Source organism: Nerophis ophidion, linkage group LG03 (genome assembly GCF_033978795.1).
Source record: "Nerophis ophidion isolate RoL-2023_Sa linkage group LG03, RoL_Noph_v1.0, whole genome shotgun sequence".
NCBI classification, from domain to species: Eukaryota; Metazoa; Chordata; class Actinopteri; order Syngnathiformes; family Syngnathidae; genus Nerophis; species Nerophis ophidion.
This window is the reverse complement of record NC_084613.1, coordinates 68,480,256-68,499,587: the sequence shown is the minus strand read 5'-3', so window position 1 is coordinate 68,499,587 and position 19,332 is coordinate 68,480,256. Positions and strand designations below refer to the sequence as shown.

The 19,332-nt window shown below is 40.8% G+C and overlaps 1 protein-coding gene and 1 long non-coding RNA gene across 3 annotated transcripts in view; one reads left to right on the top strand and one right to left on the bottom strand.

Annotated features, from left to right (window-relative positions):
• Positions 1-19,332, top strand: part of stac (SH3 and cysteine rich domain) — a 91,509-nt gene that overhangs the window by 15,503 nt on the left and 56,674 nt on the right. For both annotated transcript variants that reach the window (XM_061895923.1, XM_061895922.1), the window contains one exon: positions 9,985-10,118. In XM_061895923.1, the coding sequence (XP_061751907.1) occupies positions 9,985-10,118 (134 nt within the window). The remainder of the gene's footprint in view (positions 1-9,984; positions 10,119-19,332) is intronic.
• Positions 1,025-19,332, bottom strand: part of LOC133549970 (uncharacterized) — a 52,166-nt gene continuing 33,858 nt past the window's right edge. Inside the window, exons 3-5 of the long non-coding RNA XR_009806211.1 lie at positions 7,472-7,587; positions 7,168-7,386; positions 1,025-1,812 (exon numbers count right to left, since the gene is read on the bottom strand). This is a non-coding gene — a long non-coding RNA (uncharacterized LOC133549970). The remainder of the gene's footprint in view (positions 1,813-7,167; positions 7,387-7,471; positions 7,588-19,332) is intronic.

Below are 19,332 nucleotides of genomic sequence, written 5' to 3'. Positions count from 1 at the left end.
ATGGTTCCAATACCAAAAACTATTGCATCTAATAGAGAATGTCTCATTTGGACTCCTGGTGGGTAAATCTATTAAAATGAGGGTGGTCCCAAAAAAAAAGGTATTTTTCAAATTGACTGTGTGTCAGTTTTAAAAGTGCTCCCCCTCTGGTCAACATTTGAAATAACAAGTGTGTGTAAAAATTTGAAGTGCTCCCCCACTGGCCAACATATGTAATAACAACCTTTTGCCCAAAATTAATAGAATAAATATGTATATAGAGATATACTGTAATAACTTTGAGTAAATAATGAAGATTAAAAAACAATTACAGACCCAAAAAATAAATGATACAATTAAAAATGTACCTTTTTTTTTATTTTCGCTTGGTGTGTATATATTATTAATGTTGTAAATACAACTCTATATATATCTAGAAACGGTGGTCCTAAAGAAGTAGGCATTTTTCGGAGGGCTCAAGAATGTAACATATACAAGAACGTGTGTGTGTGTGTGTGTGTGCGTGCGTGTGAGTGTGTGAGTGTGCGTGTGTGTGTGTGTGTGTGTGTGTGTGTGTGTGTGTGTGTGTGGGTGTGTGTGACTTATTTTACATTTTTTAAGACTGAGAGACCCTTTCGGGTCCCCAGGGCCAAACTTGAGAAGAGCCCTAAAGGTTACAAAAAATTACATATATTATTGTATTTTTTTGATAATGAAAAACATCAAAATGGTCCCCTGTCACTTTCATTGTGGAAAAGGTTTGGACACCACTGCTCTAATAGGACGAAAGGTAACTATGTCCTGCAATTATGTCCTTTTTAGCAGGGAATAAGTGTGTGGTTGAAAGTAATTAGTCTGTAAGACCGTGGAGATCTGCAAAGGTCAGAGTGTAAATAAATAGAGGAGGCGGTGGAAGAGTTATTGAGTAGGCGGGGGCGTCGATCGAAATAATGGATCGATTTGTCGTCGTTGGAAGAGGAGATGAACTGAGGCTTGTTAAGAGAGTGGTCTAAGAAGATTCCAGAAAAAAGCAACAACCTTACAGATATATTTTTTATTTATTTAGCCTTTATTTAACCAGGTAATAATCCCATTGAGATCAAAGATCTCTTTTCCAAGGGAGACCTGGCCAAGAGGGCAGCAGCAAGGTTACAATAAAAAACAGTAAACAACACATAAAACATCATATTTAGAACATTAAACCTTGTTTATATTACACATGTGCATACAGACAAGGTAGACTGCAATCCTTTCACAGAAGCTTTAAAGGCCTACTGAAACCCACTACTACCCAGTCTGATAGTTTATATATCAATGAGGAAATATTAACATTGCAACACATGCCAATACGGCCTTTTTAGTTTTCTAAACTGCAATTTTAAATTTCCGGGGAGTTTCGTCTTGAAAACGTTGTGTAATGATGACGTGTACGCAAGACGTCACAGGTTTTTAGGAAGTATGAGCGCTGCGCACACACACAGCTAAAAGTCGTCTGCTTTAACCGCATAATTACACAGTATTTTGGAGATCTGTGTTGCTGAATCTTTTGCAATTTGTTCAATTAATAATGGAGAAGTGAAAGTAGAAAGATGGAGTTGGGAAGCTTTAGTCTTTAGCCACACAAACACACAGTGATTCCTTGTTTAAAATTCCCAGAGGTGAAACTTTACTATGGATCAGAGCGGTCAAGCGAACATGGTTCCCGACCACTTGTCAACCAGCAGGTTTCGGTGAGAAAATTGTGGTTAAAAAGTCGCTTCTTACCGGAGAAAAGCTGAGCTTGTGCCGTCCATAGCTGCCGTCGACTCCCATGAGACATTGGCGTCAAGACACCTGTGGACACACCCCTTCGACTATCAGGTACTATATAACTCACTAAAACACTAGCAACACAATAGAAAGATAAGAGATTTCCCAAAATTATCCTAGTAAATGTGTCAAAAAACATCAGAATCCGTCCCAATGCAATTGCTTTTTTTTTAACTTGTTTTTTTTTCTTTCTTTTTTTTTTCCTTGTCCGTTGCTATCAATATCCTCACACATGAATCTTTAATCCTCGCTCAAATTAATGGGGAAATTGTCGTTTTCTCGGTCCGAATAGCACTTTTTGTTGGAGGCTCCCGATGTGACGTCATCGTCTATGACTTCCGGCAGAGGCAGGGCTTTTCTCTTAGCACCGAAAGTTGCAAACTTTATCGTGGATGTTCTCTACTAAATCCTTTCAGCAAAAATATGGCAATATCAATATCATCATCCACGAATCTTTCACCCTTGCTCAAATTAATGGGGAAATTGACGTTTTCTCGGTCCGAATAGTTCTTGCTGCTGGAGGCTCCCATTACAAACAATGTGAGGACGTGAGGAGCCCTCACCCTTGTGACGTCATCATCTGCGACTTCCGGTACAGGCAAGGCTTTTTTATCAGCACCAAAAGTTGCGAACTTTATCATGATGTTCTCTACTAAATCCTTCCGCAAAAATATGGCAATATCGCGAAATGATCAAGCATGACACATAGAATGGACCTGCTATCCCCGTTTAAATAAGAAAATCTAATTTCAGTAGGCCTTTAAAGGCCTACTGAAACCCACTACTACCGACCACTCAGTCTGATAGTTTATATATCAATGATGAAATATTAACATTGCAACACATGTCAATACGGCCTTTTTAGTTTACTAAATAGCAATTTTACATTTCCCGGGAGATTTGTCTTGAAAACGTCAGTGTAATGATGACGTCACGGGTTTTTAGGAAGTATGAGTGCTGCGCACACACACAGCTAAAAGTCGTCTTCTTTAACCGCATAATTACACAGTATTTTGGAGATCTGTGTTGCTGAATCTTTTGCAATTTGTTCAATTAATATTGGAGAAGTCAAAGTAGAAAGATGGAGTTGGGAAGCTTTAGCCTTTAGCCACACAAACACAAGGAGATTCCTTGTTTAAAATTCCTGGAGGTGAAAATTTACTATGGATCAGAGCGCGGTCAAGCAAACATGAAACACGACGGAATGTCAACCAGCAAATTTCGGTGTGAAAATTGTGGTTAAAAAGTCACTTCTTAACGGAGAAAAGCTGAGCTGGCCCCGTCCATAGCTGCCGTTAACTCCCCTGAGACACTGCGCTTCAAGACATCCGTGGACGTACACCTCCGACTATCAGGTACTATTAAACTCACTAAAACACTAGCAACACAATAGAAAGATAAGGGATTTCCCAAAATTATCCTAGTAAATGTGTCAAAAAACATCAGAATCCGTCCCAATGCAATTGAGTTTTTTTTTTTTTTTTTTAGTCCGTCGCTATCAATATCCTCAAACACAAATCTTTCATCCACGCTCAAATTAATGGGGAAATTGTTGTTTTCTCGGTCCGAATAGCACTTTTTGTTGGAGGCTCCCATTATAAACAATGTGAATATGTGAGGAGCCATCAACATGTGACTTCCGGTAGAGGCAGGGCTTTTCTCTCAGCACCGAAAGTTGCGGATATTCTCTACTAAATCCTTTCAGCAAAATATGGCAATATCGCAAAATGATCAAGTATGACACATAGAATGGACCTGCTATCCCCGTTTAAATAAGAACATCTCATTTCAGTAGGCCTTTAAACTCATTCGATGTAAAAAGGGTTTGAAGTTGAATATTCGATTGTGGATTATTCCAAGCCTTCGGTGCTGATGTGACCGTGTCACTACTGGGCTGCAAAAGGCACCTACGCACACGCACGCACACACTCTCTCATGTCAGAATCCTCCGCACCAATGCCCAACTGTCACTCTGTGAGTGAGTCAGACCGAACGAGCCGATGAACAGCAGCTTGACAAAGAAATTTTGTGTGTGTGTGTTTATTTGGGTGTGTTTGCCTGCATGTGGGTGTGCACGCACGTAGTGGGACAGAACAAGACATGACATACAGTTAACTTAACTAGAATGACACTCACTAGAGAATTTGGAGGCGTTGAAATCGCCATGTAAAATCATTATTGCTAATCGGTAGCAATTCCAATGTAAATTAGCATTGAGCTAGAGCATTTCGGACTTGGAGCCTTATTTTTCTTTGTCGGTCTGGAAAATTGGCTGAGTCCGCTCTGAGTGATTGACCGCTTGTTTCCCGGCCAAATGCTTGAGCCGGGCATGACGTCAAGTGCAACAAAGGAATCAAAATATGGCACCATTTTAAGTTTTCATGAATCTGTACGGTACGTATAAAAATACAGAATGTGGCACCCGACCCTAGATGGAGTACATTTTAGATTTAGGGAAATATTGTTGTCTGTTAAATGGACTAAATCGTGTGTTCCTATTGCTAACTGTTTTGTAAACTCCGAAATGAAAAGGGGAGCTGCACTTTTCAGGGAATTTTGCCTACCAAGACAAGCACACATATTTTTTGAATGCATTTTATCTCGTAAATAATTCCACAGATGCAGCCAACGGCTCTATATATATATATATATATATATATATATATATATATATATATATATAAATATACATATATATACTGATGGCTTCATCTGGCCAGGATCTTCAGCTCTCACTGGATCGGTTCGCAGCCGAGTGTGAAGCGACCGGAATGAGAATCAGCACCTCCAAGTCCGAGTCCGTGGTTCTCGCCCGGAAAAGGGTGGAGTGCCATCTCTGGGTTGGGGAGGAGACCCTGCCCCAAGTGGAGGAGTTCAAGTACCTAGGAGTCTTGTTCACGAGTGGGGGAAGAGTGGATCGTGAGATCGACAGGCGGATCGGTGCTGCGTCTTCAGTAATGCGGACGTTGTACCGATTCGTTGTGGTGAAGAAGGAGCTGAGCAGGAAGGCAAAGCTCTCAATTTACTGGTCGATCTACGTTCCCATCCTCACCTATGGTCATGAGCTTTGGGTCATGACCGAAAGGATAAGATCACGGGTACAAGCGGCCGAAATGAATTTCCTCCGCCGGGTGGCGGGGCTCTCCCTTAGAGATAGGGTGAGAAGCTCTGCCATCCGGGAGGAGCTCAACGTAAAGTCGCTTCTCCTCCACATCGAGAGGAGCCAGATGAGGTGGTTCGGGCATCTGGTCAGGATGCCACCCAAATGCCTCCCTAGGGAGGTGTTTAGGGCACGTCCAGCTGGTAGGAGGCCACGGGGAAGACCCAGGACATGTTGGGAAGACTATGTCTCCCGGCTGGCCAGGGAACGCCTCGGGATCCCCCGGGAAGAGCTAGACGAAGTGGCTGGAGAGAGGGAAGTCTGGGCTTCCCTGCTTAGGCTGCTGCCCCCGCGACCCGACCTCGGATAAGCAGAAGATGATGGCTGGATGGATGGATATATATATACATATGCATATATAATACATATACAACTTTATATTTTTGAACCTGAATATGACGGGGATGAACTACAAGTTTTAGACAATGAGTTTTATGGCGATCCCACAAGTAGCAATATTGTTAAGTACGAAAACAAAAAATACAAATTATGAAAATAACAAAACAATCACTTACTGTCATTTGTCAGCTTGCCAACGAGAAGCTGACGGACGGAATGTTCATATCTTCTTGTTTCGATTAGGCAGTTCCTTGGTGTTAGCGCTTATTATAACAATATTGCTAATACTTAGTTAATATGCAGGTCACACGTTTTAAATAGAGTATTGTTGGTGCTTTTTGGACGGTTTTTTTTTATGTTTTATGGGCTTTATTAGCGGCACAGTAATCCACCTCGTACTTGCTGTATATATTACAAATTACAATGCATAAAAAATGAAATACTTACGTGTTTTTGTCTTAAATTAGGATCCCCCCCTCTAAGTTACCCAATATCCCTCTGAGAACCTCTGTTTTTTTTTTTTGGTCTATTTCTTCTTTGGTTACACATTTCAGGGAAAAAGACAACTCTGTAATGCAAAACACAATTGTCCACTGCAGAGGACGCTGGCTTTCAACAGGCTTTCGGTTGCTATAAATAACCACTTTTAATGTGCTGTTCCTCGCGAGCAAAGGGGTCAGTCTGTTGCACAGCTCTGTCAGATTCCGCATTGATTGGTCACTAAGCACATGCTGTGGCCCCGCCCACACTCTGTCCATGGGAAAATGTGCAAATGGAGCCATCGATCACTGGTGTCTGTTAACTACAAAAAGCGTGGGCAATCTTTTTTTATCATTAGCCAGTTCAGTTCTTAGGAAAGTCCTCTAAGGCAGTGGTCCCCAACCTTTTTGTATCCGCGGACCGATCAACGCTTGATAATTTGTCCCGCGGCCCGGGGGGGGGAAATCCATTTTTTTTTTTTCTTTGTCATGAAAAAGGGATGTTTTTGTCATGAAAAAGGGAGGTCTTTGTGGTTGGTGCACTAATTGTAAGTGTATATTGTGTTTTTCATGTTGATTTAATTAAAAAAAAAAAAATAATAATAATAAAAACATTTTTTTATTTTTTATTTTTTAAGAAAAAATAATAAAAAATTCTTCTGCGGCCCGGTGGTTGGGGACCACTGCCCTAAGGGGTCATACTAAAATTATTAAAAAAAAAAAAAAAAAACTTTTTAAGGGGTTGAACTGTTGAACAGCTTTATTTTTGAGGATTTGTTTGTCTTGATACTTGCTCGTCAGCCGGATTAAACCCTTGACAAAAAAAAGCAGAGGTCATAAAATATGAAAGCCAGCAGAACACCCGATCCTTGAAAGTGACAATAAACCCAAGTAGACACTGTGTGCTAGATTTTCCCTTCCATTTGTACTGGGAAGTCGGAATTTCTGAGTTCCGAGACAAAATTTCAACTGGAACCCCCCTCGGGAAAGTGGCGGCATTCTCACCACCTCCGAGTTTGTTTCAAAGATAGCTGCTCGGGATGTAAACGATGATGTCCACATCTATAATATCCGTTGTTAGCACTTCTGATTAGTTGTTGTCGCTCGAAATTAGCCTTAAAAAATGTATTGTTGGACGTTTGTATGGGGTAACGACAATGTAGCGTAAACAAAATATATTTTAATGTAGTATACGCTGAACGTCACTAGCAATAGCATCTGTAACTCCTCTTCATCCATCGTGTAGGAAGGTTGCAAAAAGAGTACATATTTCGCCATAAATTGTTTCTATTCAGACAAGGCAAGCGCAAAAATAGTATTTGTGGATGTGTGTGACGGACGGTGCAGCGGGGGAAGAAGACAGCAGTGAGACAGTGATGATAATTATAAGCGAGTGGTTACCTGCAGGTGTTGAAGGTGCGTGTTGAGATCGAGGCGGAAGTCCAAAGGGGGCAAGGCAGCCTCGGGAGTCAAAAAACAGGCAGAAGGTCAAGGACTGGAGCGAGGCATCGTGGTCATTGGGCAGGCGTGAGGTCGAAGTCCAGAGAGGCAAGAGGAAGTCCAGAGGGGATCCAGGGAGACGAGACACACAGCTCACCAACGAGGAAGGGCGACAGGAAGCTGGAGAACGACACAACATGAGACAAAATGAACACGACGGGGAGGGAACACAGAGAATGCACATGCGAGAATGCTGGAGACCTACTGGCTTACTGTACGTGTACGAGCAGCTACGTTCTGGCACGGGATCTCAGGACGCGCTGGCTTATGAAGGCAGGTCTCTCTTCAAGGGCAGGTGTGTTGATTGCAGATTCATTACAGCTGCACGGAGGCGGGACCGCAGCCAAGGGGGAACAAAAATTGAAACAAAAATTGAGCTGTTTGGCCACAATACCTAGCAATATGTTTGGAGGAGAAAAGGTGAGGCCTTTAATCTCAGGAACACCAAGCCTACCGTCAAGCATGTTGGTGGTAGTATTTTTCTCTGGGCCTGTTTTTCTGACAAAGGAACTGGTACCATGCCTATTGTCAAGCATGTTGGTGGTAGTATTATGCTCTTGGTGTTGCAATCTGCTGCTCGGATCGTTCCATTTTTGTAGTTTTGATTCCTTCCTGTATCACATTTTGTTGTTTGACCTTATTTCCTGTTTGCTTTGTCACCATGGTAGCTTATTAGTTCACTTACCCCTTGCTTTCGACGCACACCTGTTTCTATTTTTATTACTGCCTTATTTAAGCCACCCCTTTCTGTTCACTCATCCTTGGACTCTAATTTGCTCTCATGCAACAGTTGATGTCTTGTGTTTCATTCTATTACTCGCTAGCTCTCGCGCTTAAGTTTATTTCATTCCTAGCTTTCATGCTAGTCATTTTGTTTTTACCTTTTTGTGCCTTTGTGCCAAGTTTAGTTTTGTCTATTTATATTCCTAGCTTGGATCGTGAGATCGACAGGCGGATCGGTGCGGCGGCTTCAGTAATGCGGACGTTGTACCGATCCGTTGTGGTGAAGAAGGAGCTGAGCTGGAAGGCAAAGCTTTCAATTTACCGGTCGATCTACGTTCCCTTCCTCACCTATGGTCATGAGCTTTGGGTCATGACCGAAAGGATCAGATCACGGGTACAAGCGGCCGAAATGAGTTTCCTCCGCCGGGTGAGAAGCTTGTCAGAGATAGGGTGAGAAGCTCTGTCATCCGGGAGGAGCTCAAAGTAAAGCCGCTGCTCCTCCACATCGAGAGGAGCCAGATGAGGTGGTTCGGACATCTGGTCAGGATGCCACCCGAACGCCTCCCTAGGGAGGTGTTTAGGGCACGTCCAACCGGTAGGAGGCCACGGGGAAGACCCAGGACACGTTCGGAAGACTATGTCTCCCGGCTGGCCTGGAAACGCCTCGGGATCCCCCGGGAAGAGCTGGACAAAGTGATTGGGGAGAGGGAAGTCTGGGCTTCCCTGCTTAGGCTGCTGCCCCCGGACCCGACCTCGGATAAGCGGAAGATGATGGATGGATATTCCTAGCTTCCATGCGAGCGCCATTTGTTTGACTTTTCTATTAGCACCAGTGTTTTTGTTCTTAGCCTGTTTTATTACTTTAATAAATACTTATATCTTACCATATGCTGTGTTTTTGCCTGACTCATCCACGGAGTAACAAATCCGGCATCGCTATGCTGCACAAGTTTCACACTGCCTATGGAACTGGTGCTTTAGAGAGTAAATGGGACAATGAAAAGAAGGATTCCCTCCAAATTTTTCAGGACAACAATCATCAGCCTGGAGGTTTGGTGTCTGACCCCAAACACAGGTCACAAGTGGTAAAGGAATGGATAAATCGGGCAAGAATTAAGGTTTTAGAATGGCCTTCTCAAAGTCCTGACCTAAACGTGTGGACAATGCTGAAGAAACACGTCCATGTCAGAAAACCAACAAATTTAGCTGAACTGAACCAATTTTTTCAAGAGGAGTAGTCAAAAACTCAACCAGAAGCTTGTTGATGGCTACCAAAAGCGCTTTATTGCAGTGAAACTTGCCAAGGGACATGTAACCAAATATTAACATTGCTGTATGTATACTTTTGACCCAGCAGATTTGCTCACAGTTTCAGTAGACCCATAATGAATTCATTAAAAAAAAAAAAACTTCATGAATGTTTTTTGTGACCAACAAGTATGTGCTCAAATCACTTTATCACAAAATAACAAGAGTTGTAGAAATTATTGGAAACTCAAGACAGCCATGACATTATGTTCTTTACAATTGTATGTAAGCTTTTGATCGTCACTTTATACGTACATATATAATCAAGGCAGCACGTGGAACAAGGGTTAGTGCGTGTGCCTCACAATAAAAAGGTCCTTGGTTCAATACTGTGTGGAGCTTGCATGTTCTCCCCGTGACTGTGTGGGTTCCCTGCGGCTTCCTCCTACTTCCAAAGACATGCACCTGGGGATAGGTTGATTAGCAACACTAAATTGGCCCTAGTGTGTGAATGTTGTCTGCCTATCTGTGTTGGCCCTGTGATGAGGTGGCCACTTGTCCAGGGTCTACCCCGCCTTGCGCCCGAATGCAGCTGGGATAGTCTCCCGGGACCCCAAGAGGGACGAGTGGTACAAAATGGATGAATGGATGGATATATTATCAAACAGACCTGTAAATAAATGTAAAGTGTTATGTGACTTACAATCAAATGTGCCTGAACCCTTATTTGAAGTTTTTGTGTGACAGGTACCACAGCCAAGCACGTCGTGTTCCTGGCGGGCAACACGGCGAAGCACGGCCTACGCTGCAAAGCCTGCAAGATGAGCCTCCATCATAAATGTGAAAATGGCGTGGGTCAGCAGCGCTGCATGGGCAAACTGGTGAGCCCCTCTCGCATGCGTAGCTAAGATCACGTCGTCTAAGTCTGTGTTTTTCAACCACTGCGCCGCGGCACACTAGTGCCGTGAGATATTGTCTGGTGCCGGGGTAGGGAACCTACGGCTCGCGAGCCAGATGTGGCTCTTTTGATGACTGCATCTGGCTCTCGGATAAATCTGAGCTGACATTGCTAAACATGATAAGTAATGAATAATTCCACTTGTAATAAGTGTTAAAAATAATGTTCAAAACATAAAACATTCTCATGCATTTTTAGTCCATCCATCCTTTTACTACCGCACCTGTTCAAGAAGTTGCGTTAAGAAGTTATTTATTTATTATTGGTTAGTGTGGGGCTTGTCCTCCTCGGGGTTCTTCAGACCACCAAGCACCGACATGAGAGTCCGTTTCAGGGTTACAATATTGTTTTATTCTTCAATAAGTCTCTCAGTTGCTTTCCAGCAATTGTATTTTTCTCTTTCGTTCTCGCTCGCGCTCTGGCTCCAGCCCCAACCCCGTCTCTCCTCCTGGCTGCTGCTTATAACAGAGCGACAGGTGATTAGATAACAAGGCTCAGGTGGGCCATCTACGCAGCTCTCGCTGATTTAGAGGCCGGTCCTGGCACACCCCAGTTCGCTGCAGGCCTGCGGGCCACGCGCCCTCCACAGTTAGCTTCAGAATAACAATGTTATTACAAAGAATAAGAGACCTATTATACTCTAGAAATGCTGGTCTTACTTAAAAATGCACGCGTTTAGTTGTGTTCAGTGTTAAAAAAAATATTATATGGCTCTTACGGAACTACATTTTAAAATATTTGGCTGTTGGGCTCTCTCAGCCAAAAAGGTTCCCGACCCCTGGTCTGGTGTGTCCTGGGAAATTATGCAACTTCAACCAATTGGTCCCAAAAATATTTTTTTTTGCGAATCAATAATTATATTCTGCAAATAACATGTCTTTGTTTAGTGCAGTGGTTCTTAACCTTGTTGGAGTTACCGAACCTCACCAGTTTCAAATGCACATACACCGAACCCTTCTTTAGTGAAAAATTTAATATTTTTTCAATTCAAGACAAAGTTATATGTTTCTGGTAACACTTTAGTATGGATAACATATTCTAAGTAATAAAGACTTAATTTAGAGTTATTTGGTCAGGGTTAGGGCCAGGGTTAAAGGGTTAGGGTTATAATAAGTCCATGCCGAATAAGGCATTAATAAGTACTTAATAATGACTATTTAAGAGTCACTATGTTACTAATTTGCATGTTAATAAGCAACTGATTAATGGTGTATATGTTCCCCGTACTGAAGTGTTACCATGTTTTTTTTACTGGTGCACAAAATGAACCGTGCATGAACATCACCTTGTTCAAAAACAAAACCAACACAGTGCATAAACTCACAACAAATTACACACCTGCAAATCAATCTGCTGTTGCCGTATCCGTAATACGCCGATAGGGAGAAGTTTGTATTTACACGATGAGTTGGGTGTGTTTGGACCTCCGCCGAACCCCTGAGGCCGACTTACCGAACCCCTAGGGTTCGATGGAACCCAGGTTAAGAACCACTGGTTTAGTGTCTGTGCTGTATAGAGCTCGGCAGGGTAACCATGTAATGCTCCATGTCAGTAGGTGGCAGCAGGTAGTTCATTGCTTTGTAGAAGTCGGAACACGTTGAGGGTGGTTTGTCGTGATCCCAATATGCATAGCACAGCGAGTAAAAGGGTATGCAATGATTAAACCAAAAATGAACAAAAGGGAAAGGAAAAGGCACTGAAGCTTAGGGATGGCTATGCAAAACAAAAGCAAAACTGAACTTGCTCCAAGGTAAACAAAAACAGAATGCTGGAAGACAGCAAAGACTTACAGCCTGTGGAGCAGAGATGACGTCCACTAAGTACACCCATATATGACATGACAATCAACAATTGCTAACACAAAGCAGGTCAGACAATAGCACTCAAAGGAAGGCGTGAAGCTGCTATAGGAAAACAAGCGACAAAACAGGAAGGAAGGGTCATCAAAATAACAGTGCAAGACTAAAGAACAACACACAGGAAAACAACAACAGACTCAAAATAATGCATGACACCTGGTGGAGTTTCATTTTGTAACCTTACCTGCTGGTGATGTGCCTCCGTAATTTTTTTTTTTTACAAAAATGTGCCTTGGCTCAAAAAAGGTTGAAAAACACTGGTCTAAGTCACGTCGTTCCTCTGTAGGCAACAAACTAGAAATGTACCGATCCTGACCTCCAGTCAGCATCAGACGATTTCCATGAAAAAGTACAAGATGGCCATTGCAGATTAATGCCTTTTAATGCCGATCACAAACGCCGATCTCCTCTGCTAATATTGTATTCATTATTAGTCCCCCTGCTGCCAAGCTTGCAGCTAATTGTGTATCTTCATACAGTGTAGAGCCACTCGCCTACTTTATGTTAAGAAAAAAACCCTCCATTACGAAAAATATTTGGAATAAGGCTGGCAAAGGTGAAGCACTGTGAATACTTTCTGGATACATTGCATCTTAAGTTGTTTACTTCTCATTATTAAGTATTAGGACAAGGCTAACAAAAACAGACAGAAAGACAGATGCGGGCATGCTAAGAACTAATCGAGCTTGAAACGACGGAAGATATAAGTTCAGTTCAGTTCAATTCAGTTTCAGTTTATTTCGAACATACATACAATACGATGTAATTCATCACATATTTCCAGTTGTTTCATTACAGCACGTCCGAAAAGGAGTAGGAAGAAGCAGAGCTTATTTAATCCTACCTCTTTTCATACCATAGCAATGTTATCCTATTTCTTAGATCTCTGTAAAATACCATTGAACAAATAAATAATAAACAAATAATATACCATAGTAACTAAACAAATATTATATAAATAAATTATATTTTTTCAATAAAAAACAAACAAACAAAAACAAAACAAACCCCCCCCCCACAAAAAAAGTTCAGGATATTCATCATAATTCTTGTTCTGCATACTTTGTGAAAACTTGCAATTTGAACAGTCTCTTAAACTGAATCAAATTGGTGCTTTATTTTATTTATTTGGTTAATCCATTCCATGATTTAATTCCACATACTGATGATATGCTAAAGGTTTTAATTGTTGTACGAGCATGCAAATGCATAGTAAAGCTCAAGAACTGTAGATAGTAGGGCTGTGAATCTGTGGGTGTCCCACGATTCGATTCAATATCGATTCTTGGGTCACGGTTCGATTTAAAATCGATTTTTTTCTCCCAATTTAACACAATTCTCGATTCAAAAACAATTTTTTCCCGATTCAAAAGGATTCTCTGTTCATTCAATACATAGGATTTCAGCAGGATCTACCCCAGTCTGCTGACATGCAAGCAGACTAGTAGATTTTTGTAAAAAGCTTTTATAATTTTAAAGGACAATGTTTTATTAATTGATTGCAATAATGTAATTTTGTTTTAACTATTAAACGAACAAAAAATATGACTTATTTTATCTTTGTGAAAACATTGGACACAGTGTGTTGTCAAGCTTATGAGATGCGATGCAAGTGTAAGCCATTGTGACACTAATGTTCTTTTTTATTTTACATTTTTTTATAAATGTCTAATGATAATGCCAATGAGGGATTTTTAATCACTGCTATGCTGAAATTGTAACTAATATTGATACTGTTGTTGATCATTTTCATTTTCGTTTCACTACTTTTGGTTTGTTCTGTGTCGTGTTTGTGTCTCCTCTCAATTGCTCTGGTTTAGGAATTGGATTGCATTGTTGTGGTATTGCTGTGTATTGTTTTGTTGGATTGATTAAAAAAAAAAAGTTTTTTTTAAAAATGAAAATGGATTCTGAATCGCGCAAAGTGAGAATCGCGATTCAAATTCGAATCGATTTTTTCCCACATCCCTAGTAGATAAAACCAGGTTACAGCAGAAAGTAAGCAGCTGTTAACAGGACATCAATAGGTATAGTTATAACAGCCTTGAAAGAGAATATTTTACTGTTGGTGTGTCAGCTTTGTCACAATCTGCCAATTTCTATTTTCTCAAAATAATTTTCTGTTGTTTTTTGTTAATTCAGGGACTCATCTCCTGAAAATAGAAGCACTTTGAGGGAAAAAACAGCAAACGATCTAGATGAGTCGTAGATAGTTGTTGTTACTATTGTTTAAACGGTGGGTACAATTGACTTTGTTTTGCTCCAACAATTATTTGTAATAAAAGAGAAGGAGCTAGTTTAAATAGCAATCATCATAAATTAATTGAAAAATGTACAGTTAATACATGTGGTCTGTATCGACTGATCTCACTCATGTTTCCGTATCGGAATCGGCAGCATAAATCCTTATTCAGGGCATGCCTCCAGCAAACTCATTGAGACCGAATCAATAGCCTCAATCGTATTGGTCCTGCGATGAGGTGGCGACATGTCCAGGGTGTACCCTACATTCCGCCCGAATGCAGCTGGGATAGGCTCCAGCCGTCCGAGAGGTACAAGCGGTAGAATATCTATGAATAGTTGTTTCGAGCCCCAAATAATCCACATAATGAAGATTGTTCATGTGATTATTTGCCACCAGAATGTGCTTTTTCAGACATCACACTGTATGTTTGAGTGTGTCAGTACATCTGTGACTATCAATCCACCTGTCATGCTGCGCCTCCTACTCATCATCATTGTGGTTATATCATTCCCCTGCCAGTCAGCCGGCTCACTAATTGCCGCACAGCACGCCACAAAAAAAAGAAAAAAAAAAGAAAACACTGACCTCCGCCTTAGCCAGCCGTCACCGTGAGCCTATGACTGCTGCAGGATCAATACTATTGCAGCTTTGTTACACTCATGGGACTGTGACAGGCCAACAGATATGTTGGCAACATCCAACAGGGTTAAATTTTTATAATGCCGATTTAATTTTTAAAAAAGGAATATTTACACTGAGTAGTATTATTTGTATTCAAATTGAAAAAAAAACAACCTACTATACGACTACTACTACTACTACTATTACTACTACAGTATGTAGGATGAGACTTTGGAATGTTCCTGGAACCTTGACAAACCTCACTGTTTATCTAACCTACTTTTTTGCACATAAACCACAACAGGAAATACTCCAATAAGAGATGCCAGACAGCCACGTACCACAGCCATTTCATTAGATGTTGTACACAGTTCAATACAAAAAAGCAGGGCAAAACTGCCTAATTTTAGTTGACACTTTTAATGCTTTAATGTTCAAATATGTTTGTTCTGATGGCAATACTTAGCAATTGTTTAGACTTTTTTTTAATGAGGTAAACACAATGTTAGCTACAATTTTTGGTATGTTAAAGTCATACCTGTCAACCTTGAGAACTCCGATTTCTGGAGGTGGGAGAATCAGGGGGTGTCGTCGGGGGTGTGGTGGAGGCGTGGTTGGGGGCGTGGTTAAGAGGGTAGGAGTAAAATTCACCAACTCGAGTATTTCATATATATCCATCCATTTTCTACCGCTTATTCCCTTTCGGGGTTGCAGGGGGCGCTTGCGCCTATCTCAGCTACAATCGGGCGGAAGGCGGGGTACACCCTGGACAAGTCGCCACCTCATCGCAGGGCCAACACAGATAGACAGACAACATTCACACTCACATTCACACACTAGGGCCAATTTAGTGTTGCCAATCAACCTATCCCCAGGTGCACATCTTTGGAAGTGGGAGGATATATATATATATATATATATATATATATATATATATATATATATATATATATATATATATATATATGTATGTATGAAATACTTGACTTTCAGTGAATTCTAGCTATATATATATTTATTTTATTATGTATATGAATAAAAGAAATAGTTGAATTTCCGACAGCACCTATCAAATACACAGTAATAAAAACACAGTTGTTCTACTAACTGTACTGTGCTTGCTGGTTACTCATCAAAAACAACAACACTTACCTTTCACGATTTGAGTAACTTTTGTTCTGCCATTTGCGTATTTGTGAGCGATCTCCGAATCCGGGAACACATATCAGGGATTTGTTGTACACATCCGCAAATGAGAACGGGATGTTGCTTCCAGCTATCAGCATAGCCATCTTTGTCTCAGCATAAGTTACAACATCGGGTCTCCATTTTGCGAGGTGGCCCATAATACTGGGTTGTGAACGATGCTGCGCTGCGGACGCTTTGTGCTTCACTGACCGTTCATGACTGAGTATATCCGTTCGGCCGCCGTGTTCAATGGAGAAGTCTGTTCTACAAAATTTACAGGCAACATACCCCTTCCCCTTCGAACTCTCCTGGATAAACTGAAATTCTTGTTTCCAATCGTTCTGGAACTTGCAAGCGTATTTCTTCATTTTGCTCGTCGAAGGTGTAATATATTGGGTTGGAGTCAATAAGCAGGCGACGTGATGAAGTTACGTCTTTTTACTGTGGGCTTTAGAACAGACTCTCTAATGCATGTTCCTTGACTGCACTTAAATGTAGAATATATGTAGAATATATTTACATTATATTCTATGTACAGTAGATGGCAGTATTGGCCTGTTTAAGAGGGTCACAACAGGTTAGGTTCTCATGGAGGCCACGCTCCCTCCAGCGCCGCCTGAATTTCGGGAGATTTTCGGGAGAAAATTTGTCCCGGGAGGTTTTCGGGAGAGGCGCTGAATTTCGGGAGTCTCCCAGAAAATCCATGAGGGTTGGCAAGTATGGTTAATGTGCAGTTTCACACCAATGCAAACTACAGCAATTAACTTATGGTGAAAATAAATGGGTTGTACTTGTATAGCGCTTTTCTACCTTCAAGGTACTCAAAGCGCTTTGACATTACTTCCACATTTACCCATTCACACACACATTCACACACTGATGGAGGGAGCTGCCATGCAAGGCGCCAACCAGCACCCATCAGGAGCAAGGGTGAAGTGTCTTGCTCAGGACACAACGGACGTGACGAGGTTGGTACTAGGTGGGATTTGAATCAGGGACCCTCGGGTTGCGCACGGCCACTCTCCCCACTGCGCCACGCCGTCCCTAATAATAATACTATGGTAAGAACGAGCTGACCTTAGCTTTAGATCAGGAGTGTCAAACTCATTTTAGCTCAGGGGCCGCGTGGAGGTAAATCTGTGAACACGCGGGCCGGATTATGAAAATCATGGCATTAAAACTAAAAAATAAGGACAACTCCAGATTTTTTTCCTTGTCTTACTTTGGCCCAAAATAGAACAAACACATTCTGAAAATATTACAATAAAAATATAGAAAAAATGCCAGCAGCGGTAAAATGTTTATCCATGAAGGAAAGAAGAAAGTGAAAAAGTATTTATAACGGAAAAATTTACATATGTATAAAATTAATACAAATTTTCTTTTGTATTATTGTTTTTAAATGAGATAGGCGCCAGCGCCCCCCACGACCCCAAAGGGAATAAGCGGTAGAAAATGGATGGATGGGTTTTTAAATGAATTAACGTTTATGACAACCTTTTGTCCAAAAAAACAATATAGAATGTGAGATATAACAGGATAATGCATACATTTATCATTTGTTTTCAAAACTGTTACATAAAAGTCTGACCCCAAAAATTTACTGTGGGACCCCATTTTTATGACTTGCTGGGGTCCCTGGGACCCTCTTTTGAAAATTCCTAGCTCCAACACCAAAGGAGTATTGGTGCATGCAAAACAGCAGCAGGTGGCTGTGGCCCTCGAGCCGTTTCTAATACTAATCAAATATCATCCCGGGGACCATAGATCATTACTGCTTTAGCCACTACATGGCTGCAAACAGCAGAGACCCTCTTAAAAGGAACTGGACTTTTTGGCTGGTTCTTGGTGGCTCGCAATGCAGAGAATGGGAGATATCAATTTTATCACTAAATCACTTTAAAAATGCATTCAAAAACTGTCAATATATATCTATATATATATATATATATATCCTCATATATACATATATAAATATATATACATATATACACATATATATACAGTATATATATGTGCATATATACATACATACATATATATATATATATTTATATATATATATATATATATATATATATATATATATATATATGTAGGTGTGGGAAAAATCACAAAACTACTTCATCTCTACAGAACTGTTTCATGAGGGGTTCCCTCAATCATCAGGAGATTTTAATGGAAGCATTCACATACAATGGTTTATATAGGGCACAGAGTGGGTGGGTGCAGGCAGGCGTAGGGTGTGGTGATTGGCTCATGTGTTACCTAGGAGGTGTTTCCGTCTGTGGCGGCATGTTGAAATGATTTCACTGCGCTGGTTGAGGGATGATAGATCTGGATGATATATAATAAACAGTTTCTCTTTTAAGCATAGGTTGCATCTTTTATTACCACTGTTGTAAGGTGTGCTGGATGCAAGAATTTGCCATGTTATTGAATATTCAACATTATTGTCTTTGAGGTTCCAAATGTGTTTGCTGAGTTCTGTAGAATTCCGCAAAGTCTGGTTTCTAAAGGAGGCGTTGTGATTATTCCATCTTGTTTTGAACGCTCCTTCGGTTAATCCTACGTACGTGTCGGATGTGTTAATGTCCTTGCGTATTACCTTTGCTTGGTAAACGACTGATGTCTGTAAGCACCCTCCGTTGAGAGGGCAATCAGGTTTCTTGCGACAGTTACATTCCTTATTGGTTTCAGAGTCGTTTAGTCTGGGGGTAGGCAGTCCTTTTGCAATTGCTTTGTTGTGGTTTGAAATGATTTGTTGTATGTTATTCATACAGCTATTCATACAGTGAAATCATTTCAACATGCCGCCACAGACGGAAACACCTCCTAGGTAACACATGAGCCAATCACCACACCCTACGCCTGCCTGCACCCACCCACTCTGTGCCCTATATAAACCATTGTATGTGAATGCTTCCATTAAAATCTCCTGATGATTGAGGGAACCCCTCATGAAACAGTTCTGTAGAGATTAAGTAGTCTTGTGATTTTTCCCACACCTACATATTGCGCTCTACCACGGTATCGAGCACTATTTTCTGGATAATCCAATCAAGATATATATATATATATATATATATATGTATATAAATATATATACATATATACACATATATATACAGTATATATATGTGCATATATATATATATATATATACATATATACAGTATATATATGTGCATATATATATATATATATATATATACATATCTCTC